This window comes from Enhydra lutris, unplaced genomic scaffold (assembly GCF_002288905.1).
Source record: "Enhydra lutris kenyoni isolate GAN:26980312 unplaced genomic scaffold, ASM228890v2 scaffoldscaffold16, whole genome shotgun sequence".
NCBI lineage: Eukaryota > Metazoa > Chordata > Mammalia > Carnivora > Mustelidae > Enhydra > Enhydra lutris.
In genome coordinates, this window is record NW_019154100.1 from 24,122,604 (window position 1) to 24,142,481 (window position 19,878).

Sequence of the window (19,878 nt, forward strand, 5' to 3'; positions counted from 1 at the left end):
TCTCTGTCAAATAAATAAATAAAATCTTAAAAAAAAAAAAAAAGAAGTACTAAAATAAATTGCCTTTAGTTGCTAAACAATTAAAATCTTCTTGTCTGCTTTTTTCTTTCTATATGGCATCACAAAAAAATCTTTCAGGGAACAGAACAGTATATTCATATTGATCACAGGGACTAAAGTGGTACCGGTAGAAATTGTTTTCTCTTCATTCTGCCTCCCTCTCTGACTTGTAAATATAGGGCTTAGTTTACCTTGGCAGGAGTGACTTAGATTACAGCAAAGATACCTGTTTTTTCCTCCCCATTGCTGCTTTATGAAGAGATTTGAGATTTGGAGAGTGGTTCCCATTCATTGCTGCACATTGAAATAACCTAGGGTTCTTCTTCTTCTTCTTCTTTTTTTTTTAAGATACTTATTTACTTGAGAAAGAGAAAGAGAGCATGAGAGAGCATAAGAGAGCTGCTGGGGGAGAGGGAGAAGCAAGCTTCCCGCTGAGCAGAGAGCCCAACACAGGGTGATCCCAAGACACTAAGATTATGACCTGAGCTGAAGGCAGACGCTTAACTGACTGAGCCACCCAGGTGCCCCTAACCTAGGACTCTTAAAAACCAAACAAACCATACCCAGCCCAACCAAACCAAAACGGATGCCTGGCTCCTTCCCCCTAGACATTCTAATTTAATTGGTTTGGGGTATGACCTGGCATGGGGATATTTAGAAAACTCTCGAGGTAATTTTAATGTGAAGCATTCTGAGAAGAGACCAAAGGCATAGTTGTATCATTTTGGGAATCTTAGTCACCTTTACTGGGCTTGCTTGGAATTACATGTGGAAATGAACCCTGTAGAATAGTTTTCAGGCCTTCTTGGGTTGCATCAGAGAACCCTCATGGGCCTTTGAACTGTTCAGCCCTGTGTCAGATATTAGCTGGCTCTAGGCCATCTTTTTAACTTGAAGAAGGCTCCAGGGTGTCTTTTCTCTTTAGTAGCTCTTATACTCACTTTATTTCTTGGTGTCCTTTTGTAGTTCCCTAGTGAAGAGTGGAATAATGGCTCCCAGCTTCTCACTTCTTTGCTATTCTCAAAGACACCCTTTTCTTTTCTTTTTTTTAAGATTTTATTTATTTATTTGACAGAGAGAGATCATAAGTAGGCAGAGAGGCAGGCAGAGAGAGAGAGGAGGAAGCAGGCTCCCCGCTGAGCAGAGACCCTGGGCTCAATCCCAGGACCCTGGGATCACAATCTGAGCTGAAGGCAGAGGCTTTAACCCACTGAGCCATCCAGGTGCCCTTCAAAGACACCCTTTTCATGTTAAATGTTTAACTTCTTTGGGTTCCTGGGAGCTTCACTTGGTTAAACTGTTGGACTCTTGATTTCAGCTCTGGTCACAATCTTAGGGTCTTGAGATCAACCCCAGGTCAAGCTCCATGTTCAGTGGGGAGACTGCTTGAGGATTCTTTTCCTCTGCCCCTCCCCCATCGCTGTGTGTGTGTGTGTGTGTGTGTGTGTGTGTGTGTGTGTGTATACATAAGTGAATGAATCTTAAAAAATATAAATAATAAATAAATCTTTAAAAACATAAATCTTAAATTTTTTTTAACTTCTTATCACTATAGAAAAATGTGTAACAAACACAAGCAAGTTCTAAAACATGAGTGTTTTATTATAGTAGTCACTATAAAGCTTCCTGACTTCTCTCTGAGGTGGGCTGCTTTAATTTAGTTGAGGGCAGTAGTGAGCCAGACACATTCCATGAAGAGTCAAGGCTACAAAGAGTTTTCTTTTTTAAAAGATTTTATTTATTTATTTAACAGAGAGAGAGAGAGAGAGAGAGAGAGAGAGAGAGTACAAGTAGGCTGAGCAGCAGTCAGAGGGAGAGGGAGAAGGGTCTTGCTGAGCAGGGAGCCTGATGTGGGGCTCGATCCCAGGACCCTGGGGTCATGAACTGAGCTGAAGGCAGTTGCTTAACTGACTGAGCCACCCAGGCACCCCCCACTTTTTTTGTTTTTTTAGATTTTATTTGAGAGAGAGAGAGAGAGCGCGCACGAGCGAGCATGAGAGCACATAAACAGGGGGAGTGGCAGAGGAAGAGGGAGAAAAAGGCTCAAAGCTGATCAGGGAGCCCAGTGTGGGCTTGATCCCAGGACTCTGGGATCATGACCTGAGTGGAAGGCAGACACTTAACCGACTAAGCCACCCAGGCACCCCTCTGAAGACCTTTCTTTCCTGTAGGCCTGTTTTCTGAATTTAATAGTCAACTAGTATACAGTTAGTATAGAGCAATAAGGGGCTCTTTATTTATCTTTGGGCCCCCCACATGGAGAAACACTAGGTTTAAAGTAGGCTTTCTTGTTTCTTGGGATTTATTACTTTGGGGGCATATCCTCCTTAGCTAAGTTTCTGCCCTGTCTACTATCGGTGTGTTTTTTCTCAGTGTCTAGTGTTGGTACTGCTACTCACTCTTTAAGCAAAGTTCATGGTTAAGCTTGTATCTAGTTGGAGGGACTTTGCCTGTTAGAGATTAGACTCCTGTGTTTGACTCTCAACCGTACCTCCCTCCTTGGGTCTCCTGTTCTCTGTCTAATGCCATGACAGTCTTGGGATTTGTCACTTTGGTAGAGTTCTGTAAAACCTATGAGTTCTAGTAGGACTGGGTTTAAGAACCTTTTTTTTAAATGAAAGGACAGACCCTGAATGAAGATACAGATTCTGAACTTGCAGGCTTGTAGTTCTTGCCGAAGTTGAGGCAAGTGAGGTCTGTGGCCTAGGTGAAAAAATCTTAGAGAAGTTAACCACTTCTCTAAGCTTTAATATTATCATTTTAATATGAGAATAACAACAACATCTTTTTTTTGAGGTTACTGCAAAAAATGAATGAAATAGCCATTGTGAAGTGTTTTCTTCATACCATAAGAACTCAGTAGTTGTTCATGGCTGCATTTTCTGCTGTTAACTATTTTACTGCCATTGCTGCAGAAGAGGCGCATGGTTCAGAGCCTGAGCTTTGACTCCTTTCTCTACTGCTATCCATTTGTATAACCTTGGACAAATTATTTAACTTCTCTCTGCCTCAGTTTTTTCCACCTGTGAAGTGAGAACATTATTAATGTGGGAGTTGTGAAGATGTAGTGAATTAATTCATGTAAGGAGTTTACAGCACAATCTGGTACGAAGTGATTGTCATAAGGCTGTTATTTCATGAAAGTGCTGTCTTTGCCTCTGGTTTTGGCTTTGGATATGTATAGTGATCTAAAACCTTCGGGCCATCATTTTAAACTTTGTTTGACAAAACACCTAGGAAGTCTGTGTTCTTAATTCTCCAGTGATGTCACTTTTCTGGTTTTGTTGTCATGCCCACTTTAGAAGCCTGTTGTGACTGTTTCAGGACAGATACACGGTCGGTCCTTATACTGGGTGCTGGGTCAGGTCATGGAGCACACTGGTCAGACTTGAAAAGACATAGAAGCCAGTGAAGAAAGATCACTAAAGAAAGAGTATGTTTAACATATGTGTGTGAAGAAATTCTTTTAAAATTTTCTTGGGCATCAGAACTTCCACTTTCTGAACTCAAATGTAAGATATATAGAAAAAATATTAGGCTACATTTACTTGACTTTGTTAAGTAAAGTTTAGTAATCCCGTATTGATTTTAATAGTAGAGTTTTCATAATATCTGAAGCTATTTATTCTTTGTATGGTAACTAAATAAGCAGAAGTAGAAGAAAACTTGAAAAGGAGTTAATTCTTAATTTTTAATGCAGTTATTACTTTGCTGTAGTAATTAAAATGGCCAGTTAGTGGGGTAATCATGCTTGTAGTGAGGTTTGGCATGATGGCTACATTGCAACTAGAGTAGGTGGGTGTTCTTTAAACCTTGGAGGCCCAGAATTTATTAGCGGCGTATCAGGGACTGGGGGGCCCGGGTAGAAGGATGAAAGAATGGAATTTCTCTGAACTGGACAGGTGCATTGCCAGGGTAGAAGATCCCCTGCTTACACATATCTCAACACACACACATCTAGAGGAGTTTTGAGTACAAAATTTTGTATTTTGATTTTTTATGTAGGATAATAAAAGATACTCTTTATTTTTTTATTAAATAAAGATACCTTTATCTTAAATATCTTCATTTTAAATAAAGATACTCTTTATTTTTATTATTTAAAAAAAGAGTGTGCTAGAAAGCAAACTTTTAGGGCACAACCATAGTTCCCATACTGCCTAGCATATATGCTGGCTCAGTAAACATCTGTTGAAAGTGTTTAAATGCTCTTCAGACTTAACCTTTACTGTATTCATTTCTAGTCTTATCCTCAAACTTGATTTTATTCGACTATGTGATTATACTCTATTAAGCAGATTAAAATCAGTATGTTTTATTTGCCCATACTGCTGGAAGTTAAAAAGTTCTTAAGGATTATTTTCATTAGGCTGTGAAATACACTTTTTGACTCTAGATATATTTCCATGTGAAGAATTTTATTCCACCATAAATGAAGTTTTCTTTGCTGGACACTTTGGTGATTCATATACATTATTGCTCTCTAGGTCTTTCTAGATTCCATGATTTTCATCACCTTTATCTTTTTTTTTTTTTTTTAATTGAGGTATAACCTTTTTTTCCTTACACAATTTTCCCTTAAATTATAAAAGTACATTCCTGTACCATTTAAAATTTAGAATTGCAGATTTGGAAATACAAGAAAATTTCCTAAACTCTTTTAGCACTTCTCATTATGCCTGGCATAAATTTAGAAGTATAAGCTTAAGGGATTGTAACTTATTTTTCATCTTAGGTTGGATGCTTAAGATGATCTTGTTGCCATTAGAATATTTTCTAGTGACATTTTCAAATATTGTCACACCTATTGAATTGTGGGATTTTTTTTTTCCTTAGGCATTTTTTGTTTTCTAGTCTGTTTCACCTTTCCTCATTTTCCTCCAAGATTTATTTTTTTAATTTTTTATTTGACTGAGAGAGAGTGAGAGAACACAAGCTGGGGGAGCAGTAGAGGGAGAGGGAGAAACACACTCCCTAGGGAAAAAGGGAGCCAATGTGGGATTCGATCCCAGGACCCCAGGATCATGAAGTGAGCCGTAGGCAGATGCTTCACTGACTGAGCCACCCAGGCATCCCACCTTTCTTCAATTTCTCACTTTCACTTTGGCATCTGCCTTTAAAAAAATTTTTTTTAAAGGAAGAGGAGGAGGAATAGGTTTTAGACATTTAGTTTGGAAACCTATATTTGAATAGTCTCCTATGAATCTCATTATATGTCCATAGTTTTAGTTTATTTAACAGAATGCTAATGTCTGTAAGAGTTGGAATGACAAGAAGTCATTCAAAGAATTTTGTGACCATGGTGGCATTTCAGTTTATTGACATTTATGTCTGGTTTAAAATTTTGAAGAGCAATATAAATGAAACTGAAAGTTGTCAAAGAAGATGATACAGTTTCAAATCACAAGGATTTATAGAATCTCTTCTTAAGTTTGTCATCATCTAGTCTGTTACTGGTATAGGTTAAGACTAATCCCCTTTTCTCTTCTCAATTTTACAGAATTAATTGAGAGTTGGAGGCAACCTTGCTGAAGATGAAGAATATACAATATTAGAGGAGGAGATTTTTTTTCTTTTTTCTTTCAGAAGTCTTGGTTGTTTGGCGGCTTACAGCTGATCACCACTCTTCAGTTGAGTGTGTTTGCTTTTATCAGAAATGGTTTTTACAATCTCAAGGAAAACCATGTCCCAGAAATTGAGTTTACTGTTGCTTGTATTTGGACTCATTTGGGGATTGATGTTACTGCACTATACTTTTCAACAACCAAGACATCAAAGCAGTGTCAAGTTACGTGAACAAATACTAGACTTAAGCAAAAGATATGTTAAAGCTCTAGCAGAGGAAAATAAGAACTCGGATGTTGAGAATGGCGCTTCTATGGCAGGATATGGTAAGATAACTGTAGATTCTTCCTGGTTTTCTCCCCTTCAACCTATCCCCATGTCAACGTAGTTATGGAAGGAAATCCAACTCATTACTTCATGCATAGGTCTTTCCAAAGCAAATTTTTCTTGACTTTTTATTATGAAAAATTTTAAATGTACTGAAAAATAGAAACAATATGATAAATACCTATATATCTGTTGACTAGATTTAACAGTTATTAACATGTTAAAAATTTTGTTTTGTCTAATTTTTGAAGACCAGTTAAATTGTAGAAATTTTGACATTTCACTGCTAGATACTTCCATATGTGTATCTAAACAAATGACCTTTTTATACACAATTATAGGAGCATTATAATATTTACATTTATCCGATTGTGCCAATATAGACTCAATTATATAACATCTGTCAATTCCTAAGAAGCAACATTTGCCTGTATCTCCAATATTGTTTATTTATTGCCATTCTCCCTTTCACAGCATGGGTTCCTGCTGTGGGTTTTTGTTTTGTTTTTTAGATTTTATTTATTTGAGAGAGAGCGAGTGCATGAGCAGGGGAGGGGTAAAGGGAGAGGGAGAAGCAGACTCCCCACTGAGAAGGGACCCTGACACCGGGCTTGATCCCAGCCTGGACCTGAGCCGATGGCAGATGCTTGCTTAACCAACCCTTCCTGCTGTGTTTTAAGTTCTATATGCATGCCATGTTCTCTCTTGTCTTCAGGATTTAAAAAAAAAAAGAGAAAGGAGAGATAGAACACTTTGTATATGAGTGTGTGGGCATTTTCTCTATTTTAGTTTTTTTTTTTTTTTTTTTTTAGTTATACATGTATGTATTTAAAGAATCAAAATGTGTTATGAGTCTGGTAATAAAAAAGGGCAGTTCTTCCCAGCCCCAACAGTCCTTAAATTTCCCCTTTCTTAGAGCCAGCCATAGAAAATTATTTAATCTGATTTCCTTGGTGATTACCTCCATGTCTCTAAATAACATGCTCTGTGAGTTTCTTCTTGATTTTTCAATTATAAGAGTTATCTGTTAACTTCCCACTGTGCAGAGTGAGGGTTCAGCTTTCTTTTTTACCCAAAATTGCATCCTACCCACCCCAGACTGCTTTCACACACACACATGTCCTTCTAGTCCTGCCATTTTCCTGATATAATTTTGTTAGGACAATATTCAGTGTTTGCATTGTTAGGACTGTGTCAGTGGTATTCATTACTGAGACTTTTAGTACATTATTACTTTTCCTTTTCATGTACAACTTTATTTTCCCCTCTAGAATTAGTAAGTACTGATTTTTGTTTCTCTGCCTAGTTTTCTACCCTAACTCCCCACAGTTGTTTAAGTCTCCTCCCAGTATATTCAGACACATTAGCTATTTTATCATGTTCTTTATCTTGAAATCTTTCCTAGAGCCTTCTGATCTGCTCTGGATTTGGACTATTTCTTCTCTAGGCTTGTGGTGATGAATTATTTGGGATCTTACTCCACAATCATCCTGGAACTCCCTTTACCTCTCTCTCGTTATGCATCTCCTATTCCCTAGAATCCTGTGGCTTCCTCTTTATTGGTGACTCCCACATTTTAGGGGAACGGATCCTTGTAGTTTCCTCAGAAAAGTATAAGGGAGGTCAAAGTATTGATTCCTTGCATATCTGGAAAAATCTTTTTATCCCTACCCTCATGCTTAATTGAAAATTTGAGTATAGAATCCTAGTTTGGAAATTGTTTTCACTTGGATTTTTAAAGGCTTTTTTCTTTTTTTCCCCTCCTTGGCTTCCATTGTTCTTTTTGAGAATCTAATGCTGTTCTGATTCTTCATTCTTTTTATGTGATGTATTTTTTGGAAGTTTGTGAGACCTTTGTCCCATAGTACTGTTCTGAAGTTTTTCAAAATGATGTCCCTGGGTATGGATTTCTTTCATATATGTGCTAGGACCTCAGTGGGCATTTTCTTTATTTTCCCCCCAATTTTAAAAGTTTATTTCTTTACTAGTACCTGTGATATCTAAGAGATGTAACATTCATGACTCAAGATAATGATCATGCTCTGATGTGCCTTCCTTAATGCCCATCACCTGGTTACCCCATTCCCCCACCTGTCTCCCCCACAGCAACCCTCAGTTTGTTTCCTTTGATTAAGATTCTCTTATGGTTTGTCTCCCTCTCTGATTTTTGTCTCGTTTTATTTTTCCCTCCCTTCCCCTATGATCCTTTGTTTTGTTTCTTAAATTTCACATATGAGTGAGATCATATGAGAATTATCTTCTCTGACTTATGTCACTTAGCATAATACCCTCTAGTTCCATCCATGTTATTGCAAATGGCAAGATTTCATTTTTTGATGGCTGACTAATATTCCAATGTGTGTGTGATTGATCTTCTTTATCCATTCATCTGTCAATGGACAACTGGGCTCTTTCCATAGTTTGGCTATTGTGGACATTGCTGCTATAAACATTGGGGTGCACGTGCCCCTTCAGATCACTACATTTGTATCTTTGGGCTAAATCCCTAGTAGTGTAATTGCTGGATTGTAGGTTGGCTCTATTTTCAGCTTTTTGAGGAACCTCCGTACTGTTTTCCAAAGCGGCTGCACCAGCTTGCATTCTCACTAACAGTGTAGGAGGGTTCCCCTTTCTGCATCCTCGCCAACATCTGTCATGTCCTGATTTGTTAATTTTACCCATTCTGACTGGTGTGAGGTGGTATCTCCTTGATTTGTATTTCCCTGATGCTGAGTAATGTTGAGCATTTTCTCATCTGTCTGTTGGCCATTTGTATGTCTTTGGAGAAATGTCTGTTCATGTCTTCAGCCCATTTCTTGATTGGTTTGTTCTTTGGGTATTGAGTTGGTAAGTTCTTTGTAGATTTTTGGCTACTAGTCTTTTTCTGATAGGATATTTGCAAATATCTTCTCTCATTCTGTCAGTTGTTGGTTTTATCAACTGTTTGCTTTGCTGTGAAAAAGCTTTTTATCTTGATAATAATTTTTATTTGATAATGAACCCTAATAGTTCATTTTTGCCTTTGTTTCCCTTGCCTTTGAACCCATGTCTAGTAAGAAGTTGCTGCAGCTGAGATCATAAAGGTTGCTGGGTGTGTTCTCCTCTAGGATTTTGATGGATTCCTGTGTCACATTTAGGTCTTTCATCCATTTTGAGTCTTTATTTGTGTGTGGTGTAAGGAAATGGTCCAGTTGCATTCTTCTGCATGTGGCTGTCCAATTTTCCAACACCATTTGTTGAAGAGACTTTTTTTCCATTGGATATTCTTTCCTGCTTTGTCAAATGTTAGTTGACTGTAGAGTTGAGAGTCCATTTTGGGGTTCTGTATTCTGTTCCCTTGGTCTATGTGTCTGTTTTTGTGCCAGTGCCATACCGTCTTGATGATTAAAGCTTTTTTTTTTTTTTTTAAAGATTTTATTTTATTGAGGGAGGGAGGGGGAGAGAGAGAGAGTGCACAAATTTTGGGGAGGGACAGAGGGAGAGGGAGAGGGAGAAGCAGACTCCCTGCTGACCTGGGAGCCCCATGCAGGATTCAATTCCAGGACTCTGGGATCATGACCTGAGCCAAAGGCAGATGCTTAACTGACTGAGCCACACAGGCACCCCCAATTACAGCTTTGTAATATAGCTTGAAGTTCAGGTTTGTGAACCAGCTTTGGTTTTCTTTTTCAACATTCCTTTGGCTATTCAGGGTCTTTTCTGGTTCCATAATTTTAGGATTATTTGTTCCAGCTCTGTGAAAAAAGTTGATGGTATTTTTTTTTAATTTTTATTTATTTATTTATTATTATTATTTTTTAAAAGATTTTATTTATTTATTTGACAGACAGAGATCACAAGTAGTCACAGAGGCAGGCAGAGAGAGAGAGAGGGGGAAGCAGGCTCCCCGCCGAGCAGAGAGCCCAGTGCGGGGCTCGATCCCAGGACCCTGGGGTCATGACCTGAGCCGAAGGCAGAGGCTTTAACCCACTGAGCCACCCAGGCGCCCCAGTTGATGGTATTTTGATAGGGATTGCATTGAATGTATAAATTGTTCTAGGTAGCATAGACATTTTAACAATATTTGTTCTTTCAGTCTATTAGGATGGAATGTTTTCCCGTTTCTTTGTGTCTTCCTCAGTTTCTTGAGTGTTCTATAGTTTTCTGAGTACAGATCCTTTGCCTTTTATTCCTAGGTATCTTAGAGTTTGGGGGGCAATTGTAAATGGGATCGACTCCTTAATTTCTCTTTCTTGTGTCTCATTGTTAGTGTGTAGAAATACAACTGATTTCTGTGCATTGATTTTATTTTATTTACTTATTTTTTAGAAAGATTTTACTTCTTTATTTGACAGACAGAGATCACAATTAGAGAGAGAGAGGGGGAAGCAGGTTCCCTGCTGAGCAGAGAGCCCAATGTGGGGCTCCATCCCAGGACCCTGAGATCATGACCTGAGCCGAAGGCAGAGGCTTTAACCCACTGAGCCATCCAGGCGCCCCTGTGCATTGATTTTATATCCTGCCACTTTACTTAATTTCTGTCTGAGTTTTAGCAATTTTGGGATGGAGTCTTTTGGGTTTTCCACATAGAGTATCATGTCATCTGCGAAGAGTGAGAATTTGACTTCTTTGGTGCTGATTCAAATGCCTTTTATTTCTTTTTGTTGTCTGATTGCTGGGGCTAGGACTTCTAGTTTTATGTTGAATAGCAATGGTGATAGTGGATAGCCCTGCTGTGTTCCTGACCTTAGGGTTTTCCCCACTGAAAATGTTATTTGTTGTGGACTTTTCGTATATGGTTTTTATGATATTGAGATATATTCTCTCTATCCCTACACTGTGAAGAATTTTAATCAAGAAAGGATGCTGTACTTTGTCAGATACCTTTTGGATTTATTTAAAGGGTCATGTGGTTCTTGTCCTTTCTTTTATTAATCTATTGAATCACATTGATTCATTTGTGGATATTGAACTACCCTGGCAGCCCAGGAATAAATCCCACTTACTCATGGTGAATAATCCTTTTAATGTACTGTTGGATCCTATTGGCTAGTATCTTGGTGAGAATTTTTGTATCCATGTTCATCAAGGATATTGGTCTGTAATTATTCTTCTGGGTGGGGTCTTGGACTGGTTTTAGGATCAAGATAATGCTGGCCTCATAGAAAGAGTTTGGAAGTCTTCCTTCCATTTCTATTTTTTGAAACAGCTTCAGAAGAATAGGTATTCATTCTTTAAATGTTTGGTAGAATTCCCCTGGGAAGCCATCCGGCCCTGGACTCTTGTTTGTCAAATATTTTTGACTACTGCTTCAATTTCCTTGCTGTTTATGGGTCTGTTTAGATCTTCTCTTTCTTCCTGTTTCAGTTTTGGTAGTTTATGTGTCTCTAGAAATGCATCCATTTCTTCCAGATTGCCTAATTTGTTGTCATATAGTTGCTCATAATATGTTCTTATAATTATTTGTATTTCTTTGGTGTTGGTTGTGATCTCTCCTCTTTCATTCATGATTTTATTTATTTGGGTCCTTTCTCTTTTCTTTATCGATCTTATTAATTCTTTCAAAAAACTAGCTCATAGTTTTGTTGATCTGTTCTACTGTTCTTTTGGTTTCTGCTTCATTGATTTCTGCTCTAATCTTTATGAATTCTCTTCTTCTGCTGGGTTTGGGCTTTATTTGCTGTTCTTTCAACAGCTCCTTTAGGTGTAAGGTTAGGTTGTATTTCTTGTTTCTTGAGAAAAGCTTGTATTGCTATATACTTCCCTCTTAGGACTGCCTTTGCTATATCCTAAAGGTTTTGAACAGTTGTGTTTTCATTTGCATTTGTTTCCATGGATTTTTAGAATTCTTCCTTAATTTTCTGGCTAACCCATTTATTCTTTAGTAGGATGCTCTTTAACCTCCATGTATTTGAGTTCTTTCCAAATTTCTTCTTGTAATTGAGTTCGAGTTTCAAAGCATTATGGTATGAAAATATGCAGGGAAAGATCCAAATCTTTTGGTATCAGTTCAGACATGATATGTGACCCAGGATGTAATCTTTTCTGGAGACTGTTCCATATGCACTTGAGAAGAATGTGTATTCTGTTGCTTTAGGATGGAATGCTTTGTATATATCTGTGAAGTCCATCTGGCCCAGTGTGTCATTCAAAGCCCTTGTTTTCTTGTTGATCTTCTATAGATAATCTGTCCATTGTAGTGAGTGGGGTGTTAAAGTCCCCTACTATTATTGTATTATTATCAATGTGTTTTTTAAATTTAATTTTAGTAATTAGTTTATATAATTGGCTTCTCCCATGTTAGCGGCATAAAATATTACAATTGTTAAAACTTCTTGTTGGGTAGACCCTTTAATTATGCTATAGTATTTTTCCTCATCTTTTATTACAGTCTTTGGTTTATAGTCTGATTTGTAAGTTTTGCCACCTGAACTTTCTTTTGATGTCCATTAACATGATAAATGGTTTTCCACCTGCTCACTTTCAATCTGGAGGTGTCTTTGGGTCTAAAATGAGTCTCTTGCAGAGAGCATATTGATGAGTCTTGCTTTTTTGTCCAATCTGATATCCTGTGTCTTTTGATTGGGGTATTTAACCCATTTATAGTCAGAGTAACTAGTGAAAGATATGAATTTAGTGCCATTGCATTACCTGTAAAGTGATTGTTACTTTATATTGCCTCTGTTCTTCCCAGTTTATGTTATTTTTGGGCACTCTCTTTGCTTAAAGGATCCCCTTTAATATTTCTTGCATGGCTGGTTTAGTGATCACAAAATTCTTTTAGTGTCTGTTTGTCTTGGAAGTTTTTTATGTCTCCTTCTATTTTGAATGACAGCCTTGCTGGATAAAGTATTTTTGGCTGCATATTTTTCTCATTTAGTACCTTGAATATATTATGCCAGTCCTTTCTGGCCTGCCAGGTCTCTGTGGATAGGTCTGATACCAGTGCAGTGTTTCTGGCCTTATAGGTTATGGACCTCTTGTCCCACAATGCTTTTAGGATTTTGTTTTTGTCTCTGAGATTTACAAGCTTCACTATTATATGTTGAGGTGTTGACCTATTTTTATTGATTTTGAGGGGAGGTTCTCTGTGCCTTCTGGACTTGAATACCTGATTCATTCCCCAGATGAGGGAAGTTCTCCGCTATAATTTGCTCTACTCTACCTTCTGCCCCTTCCTCTTCTTCTGGGATCCCAATTATTCTAATACTGTTTCGCTTTATGATATCGCTTAGCTCTCGAATTCTTCCCTCATGATCCAGTAGTTATTAATCTCTCTTTTTCTCAGTGTCTTTATTCTCCATTATTTTGTCTTCTATAACACTAATTCTCTTTTGTCTCATTTATTTTAGCAGTTAGAACCTCTGTTTTTGATTGCATCTCATTAATAGGCTTTTTTATTTCAACTTGATTGGATTTTATTTCTCCAGAAGGGGATTTTCTAGTGCTATCTATGCTTTTTTTTTTTTTTAAAGCCCAGCTAGTATCTTTAAAATCATTCTTCTGAACTCTAGTTCTGACATCTTACTTATATCCATACTGATTAGGTCCCTGGCAATCAGTACTGCCTCTTGTTCTCTTTTTTTGAGGTGAGTTTTTCCATCTTGTCATTCTGCCCAGAGAAGAATAGATAAATGAGAGAATAAAATACTAAAATGGCAACAATGACCCCAGGGAAATAGACACTAAACGAATCAGTAGAGACCTTGCAGAAAGTGGTCACTTTTCTGTTTGCAGAACTGCAACAATTCTATTCTTAGATCTCCAGTTGAATTCACAGGTGTTTAGAATTATTTGATAGCTATCTAGCTGAGGTTTTTGTTTTTGTTTTTTTTTTTTAAGATTTTATTTATTTGACAGACAGAGAGCACAAGTAAGCAGAGAGGCGGGTGGGGGGAAGCAGGCTCCTTGCTGAAGCAGAGGCTTTAACCCATTGAGCCACCCAGATGCCCCTCTAGCTGATGTCTTAAGACCAGACAAAACTAAGGTCTCTTACTCCTCCACCATCTTTGGCTCTCCTCGTCAAGTCATGATTTTAAAATGGAGCTAAATCTAGTGAAAATTGAATCCTAAAGTACTTTTATCAAAAGCCTGATACATGGCTACTTAAGAATCACAACTCTTGGACTTGTTTCAAATAATTCTTTAAAATAACTGGTTCTTTCTTCACTAATCTGTTTATTTCCATGATGTGCTTATTCTTTCCAAAACTGGAACTCATTAGTTCGTGTAAGAATAATTAATGTGTTGTCGTCGTCATATCTTCTTCTTCTTTTTTTTTTTGAAGATTTTATTTATTTGACAGAGAGAGAGAGCATAAGCAGGGGGAGCAGGGCAGGCAGAGGGAGAGGGAGAAGCAGTATCCTCACTGAGCAGGGAGCTGGATGTAAGGCTCTATCCCACTCAGGTCAGGATTATGACCTGAGCTGAAGGCAGACGCTTAACTGACTGAGCCACCCGGGCACTCCTAATGTGTTATCTTCTTAAGTTTCAATTTTGATAATTTAGTGTCTGATTTTCATAGAACTATACCCAACCCAGCTTTCTAGATCACTCAAAAGATTCTGAAGTTTGGCATAAAAATTTTTTCTCCATTCCTGATCCTTTAACAAGGTTGGTGCAAATACTTGCCTTACTGCCTCCTTGGTAAAGGGAATTTATAGATGATTCTAACATAGATAAAACAAGAATGTTGTTATGTAGATCCTGTTTGGTAATTATTTTGGGTTGCAGCTTGAAAAACAGCAGCACTTTATCTTTTGTGTCAGCAAAATCAGTCCCGCTGGAAAAGGAGATTCCAGTGTTGTATTGCTCATCCTAGGGAGCATTTGATTCCTGTCATCCAAAAAGTTGTGATTTTAGTAGAGCTCTATATCAGTGGCTGGTCCCAGGGTTCAGACACCAGTCCCCAGTTATTCTGGGTAGTAGTGAAGATGAAAATCTTTGGAACGTCCCCGGTTCAGCCTGCCATGATTTTTGAGATGGGGAGAGGCTAGCTTCCGTGGGCACTTTAAATCCCAAAACTTATGCCCTTTGATTTGGGGACATTTATCCAAAATTAATTAACTTTTTTCCTCACCGTTGTTTTCATCCTTTCTTTCTGAAATTCTGTTTTTCAGCATTTGGGCCCTCTGAACTGGTCCTCAAGTTTCCCTTTATTGACTCTTCTGGTTTTCATCGCTGTCTTTTTGCCTTGTTTTTTGAGGTATTTACTCAACTTATTCTCAACTTATGGAGTTTGTAATTTTCTCTAATATGTTTAATTTCTAAGAGTTTTCTTTATTTCTCAAAGGTTATCAGTGATAGGTTTTCTGAAGTGTTTCTGTGTTTTATCCAGATATATCTGGTGATTCTCAGCCTTTTGAAACTTTTTATTTTTATTTATTTCTTTTAAAAAATTTATTTACTTATTTATTTTACAGAGTGCAAATGAGTGTGGGCACACGTCCTTGCAGAGAGTGGGAGAGAAGGGGAAAGGGGGTGGGAGCGGGACAAGCAGACTCTGCTGAGCACAGAGCTCTTCATGGGGCTCAATCCCACAACCCTGAGATTATGATGTGAGCTGAAATTAAGAGTTGGATGCTTAACTGAGCCATCCAGGTGCCCCAAGATTTTGTGCTTTTTAAGTAATCTCTACACCTAACTCAGGGTTCGAACTCACAATCCTGAGATCAAGAGTCCCACATTCAGGGTGCCTGCGTTGCTCAGTTAAATGTCTCCCTTTGGCTCTTAAGATCCCAGGTTCCTGGGATAGAGCCCTGCATCAGGGTTCCTCCATCAGTCCCTGCTCACTGCTTTTTGCTCTTCTCCCTCTACCCCCTCCCCCTCTTTGTGTTCTCTCTTTCTCTTTCTCTCTGTCTCAAATAAATAAAATCTTAAAAAAAAAAGAGTCCCATACTCTACCGACTGAGCCAGCCAGGTGCCTCGAGACTTCTTTAAAGACTGAGACACTAAAAGTTTGATAGGAAGTGTTGAGTTATTGGGTGGTTTTCACTATATATGATCTGGCTGGGACATTTCCTTGATAGTATCCTTAATATTTGTAATGACTTCTGATACCAACTGCATGGAGTTAGGCCAGATTTCCAGGGTAAGGGTATAATCCTCCACAATACTGCCTTCACTTTACACATTAGCCACAAATTTGGGTGTCCCAAGACGACTCTCAGATCTGACCAGTTGACTACAAATTTGGGTGTTCACACTACCCCCTTAGGTTCGATAATGAGTTGGATTACTTCAGAGAACTCCCAGAAAGCACTATACTTACTATTATAGTTTTATTATAGCACAAAGAAAACCAGAACCAGCCAAAGGGAGACACATAGGGCAAGTTCTGAGAGCGTTCCAAATGCAGAGTTTCTGTTGTTTTCTCCCATGGAATCAGTTAGCATTAATCCAATGTGTGACCATATTAAGAGTATTCTTAACTAGGGAAGCTCACCTGGACTTTGTATTCAGAAATTTTATTGGGGTTTTATTGTGTGAGGTTTTTTTTTGTTTTGTTTTTTTTTTTAAGGATTTCATTTAGGGGCACCTGAATGACTCAGTTGGCTAAGCGTCTGCCTTCAGCTCAGGTCATGGTCCCAACCAGGATCCTGAGATTGAGTCCCACATCGGGCTTCCCGCTCAGCCAGGAGTCTGCTTCCCCTTCTCCCTCTGCCCCTTCCCCTCACTCATGCTCTGTCTCTTTCTTTCAAATAAATTTTTAAAAATAAAGATTTTATTTATTTGAGAGAGAAAGAGCATGCAGAACAAGGGAGAGAGCATGAGCAGGGGGAGGGGCAGAGGGAGAAGAAGTCTTCCTGTTGAGCAGGGAGCCCAGGATGCCAGGATCATGATCTGAGCCAAAGGAAGATGCTTAACCTACTGAGCCACCCAGGCACCCCCGTGTCAGTGTGATTGATTAGATTATTGGCCACGTGGTTGAATTTGATTTCCAGCCCTTCTGTCTCATCTGACATTACTGAAGACTTCTGACTCTCTAATCGCATAGTTTGGTCTTTCTGGCATGCCCAGACCCGATTTTGAGTCATCTCATTAGCACAAACTATCTAAAGGCCCAGTCTCAGTCACCTTGTTAATATAAACTATTAGGTGGGATCCCAGGGGCCCACCATGAACAAGACACTCTTATTAGGAAATTCTAAACATTTAGAGGCCACCTTTCAGGAAGTGGGGACAAAGTCCTGCCAACCTCTCTTGTATAAAATATCAGTGTCTGTTTCTTTGTGGTATCACAAATATCAGTGTATTTAGTTAGGCCTTTCCTCTTGAGCTGGTCAGATTCCCTAAAGAAGGACTTCTAGTCTCTTGCTGGAGAGTATAAGCCTCCAAGTGTTCTAAGATCTGAATGAGAGGAAAAGGCTGGGGGAGGAGGGGTAGTTTCAGCCTCACTGAGTGAGTGAAATGTAAATGTAAATTTTCATTTACTCCCTGATTTTTCAGTGTGATACCCAAGCCTTCAACTGCTTTACTGGCTTCAGAAAATGCATCTCATCTTTTCTGCAGTGGATGAGGGGCTATTGCCCAGTGTGGGAGTGTTCTAGATAATTTAGGAATCAAAAGTCATTATACATAAATCTTTACCCAATTCTTCCATTTTATTCCTTCCTTTACCCCCATTTTCTTTTCTTTTTTTTTTTTTTTTAAGATTTTATTTATTTGATAGAGATCACAAGTAGGCAGACCAGCAGGCAGAGAGAGCGAGGAGGAAGCAGGCTCCCCGCTGAGCAGAGAGCCCAAAGTGGGGCTTGATCCCAGGACCCTGGGATTATGACCTAAGCTGAAGGCAGAGGCTTTAACCCACTGACCCACCCAGGCGCCCCTTTCTTTTCTTTTTTAAAGTAGGCTCCTTGCGCAGTGTGGAGCCCAATGAGCGGCTTGAACTCATGACCCTGAGATTGAGACCTGAGGTGAGATCAAGAATCCGTTTTTTTTTTTTTTTTTTTTTTTTTTTTTAAAGATTTTATTTATTTATTTGACAGAGAAATCACAAGCAGGCAGAGAGGCAGGCAGAGAGAGAGGAGGAAGCAGGCTCCCTGCTGAGCAGAGAGCCCGATGTGGGGCTCGATCCCAGGACCCTGAGATCATGACCTGAGCCGAAGGCAGCGGCTTAACCCACTGAGCCACCCAGGCGCCCCAAGAATCCGTTTTTTAACCAACTGTGCCACCCAGGTGCTCTAACCCCTATTTTCATTGGTACCCAGTGTAATAATCCCCGGGCCTTTTAAGAACCCCACAGTTTTGTGGAGATAATCAAATTGCTTCTTGGTTTTTCTTCTCTTTTAAGATCCAACATTTTCAGTTCTGGTAAGTCAGCTAACGCTCATCCCTCTGCTTTCCAGCTTATGGAGTTGTGTTGCTATTGTCTAATCTTCTGTTATCTTTGGCCTCATGGTATTATGCTTAAAAATAAGAAAGAAAGAAAAAGAGAGCAAAAAGCACCCTTACTGTTCTGTAGAGTATCCATGTAGCCAAGCAGGAGTGTGAGAGGATCTGGCTCTGGGGGGCTGAAACAGACCAGGCTCTGCTACTCACCCTGACAAAATACAGAGGCAGAGACATGAGCGGTGGTGAAAAAAGAAGGGGATTTATTTCAGTGAGGCCACCACTGGGAGACAGTGGAGTAGTGTCCCTAAGGCTGTCTCCAAAGTACCGAAAATGCTTCAAGGTTTATAAAAAGAAAATGTGGGACAAAGTTTGGTGGGTACGTGCAGGTAGACAATGAAGGTTCAGTTGGGTCATGGTCTTGGGGTCAGTCATGCAGGGTCTTGCTGGCTCAGGGCATTCCTTATACTTGAGGGGGTAGTTTGGGTTCCCATCATGGGATGCTTTGTACACAAGATCTTTTGCCTGAGTTAAGAGATAAGCTGGAAAGAAGAACTTAATCAATTAGAAAGTACAAACTGAGGTCAAAATGGAGATGGTTGAAGTCCTCTTTCATCCAGAGTCAGCACAGGTTAAATGTCTTTTCCCAGTTTACCATCTTTATCTGGGAGTGTCCTGGACACTTTCTATTTTTCTCCTCCCCTTTATGACAGTTCTTATGAACTGATGGTGATTAGCCTGCGTTTGCTCTTGAGGATCAAATTTAGATGACTTAGGGATGAAGGAGCTGGTATACACTGAGATGGAAGTACTTGTGGCAGATAGAGATGCAGAAATTACATTGTTTTGCATTCTGCTTTGTCTGAGGACACCAATAGAAACAATGAAGAAGCAAATCTTTTAGAACATGAGAAATACTTGAAAATAAATTCTTTCTACTTGAGCAAAATAACTGTGATATTTTAAAGGCTAGCAGCCATCTGTGCTGTGCTACCCAGCTGTGCATAACAACTTGGTTTTGAAAGCAACCATCAGAGGTATTTACATATGGTATTTGATAAACTGTGTTTTAAAATTTAATATATGGTGGAAATATTTCTGTGTCAGTGAATATCTACCTACATCATTTAATGGCCACATGGTATTTAACCAATTCCCTGAAATATTGCTTTACATATTTCTGATTATAAATATATGTTTATTATAAACATTCTAATATTGCAGAAATATACAACATAGATAAGCGAAAGTAGGGCAGAGAGAATGTCAGTTAATTTGGCCCATATTGAGGTAGCTGTGCGTTTCCTTTAAGGGCTAAATAGTAAATATTTTAAGATTTGTGGGTCATATGGCTTGCATTGCAATACATGAGCATGACTGTGTTCCAGCACAACTTTTATTTACCAAGATAATCAGCCAACCAGCTGTAGTTTGCCTATACTTGCTCTAGCACATTGTTTGATTTTGAACAAAAATGTAATGTACTGTGGACACTAGTTTGCAGCTTATTTGTTTTCACTTAATTACTGTGAATATCTTTCCATGTTATTACATATAGGTCTATTATCCTTTATAATGACTTAATATTGTTTCATTTTATAAATATTCCTTAAACTG

General features: G+C 38.7%; 1 protein-coding gene across 3 annotated transcripts in view; it reads left to right on the top strand.

Moving 5' to 3' along the window:
- Nucleotides 1-19,878, top strand: part of LOC111147343 (coiled-coil domain containing 126) — a 49,034-nt gene that overhangs the window by 12,729 nt on the left and 16,427 nt on the right. For all 3 annotated transcript variants that reach the window (XM_022503341.1, XM_022503339.1, XM_022503340.1), the window contains one exon: nucleotides 5,561-5,951. In XM_022503341.1, the coding sequence (XP_022359049.1) occupies nucleotides 5,717-5,951 (235 nt within the window). In that variant the 5' untranslated portion in view covers nucleotides 5,561-5,716. The remainder of the gene's footprint in view (nucleotides 1-5,560; nucleotides 5,952-19,878) is intronic.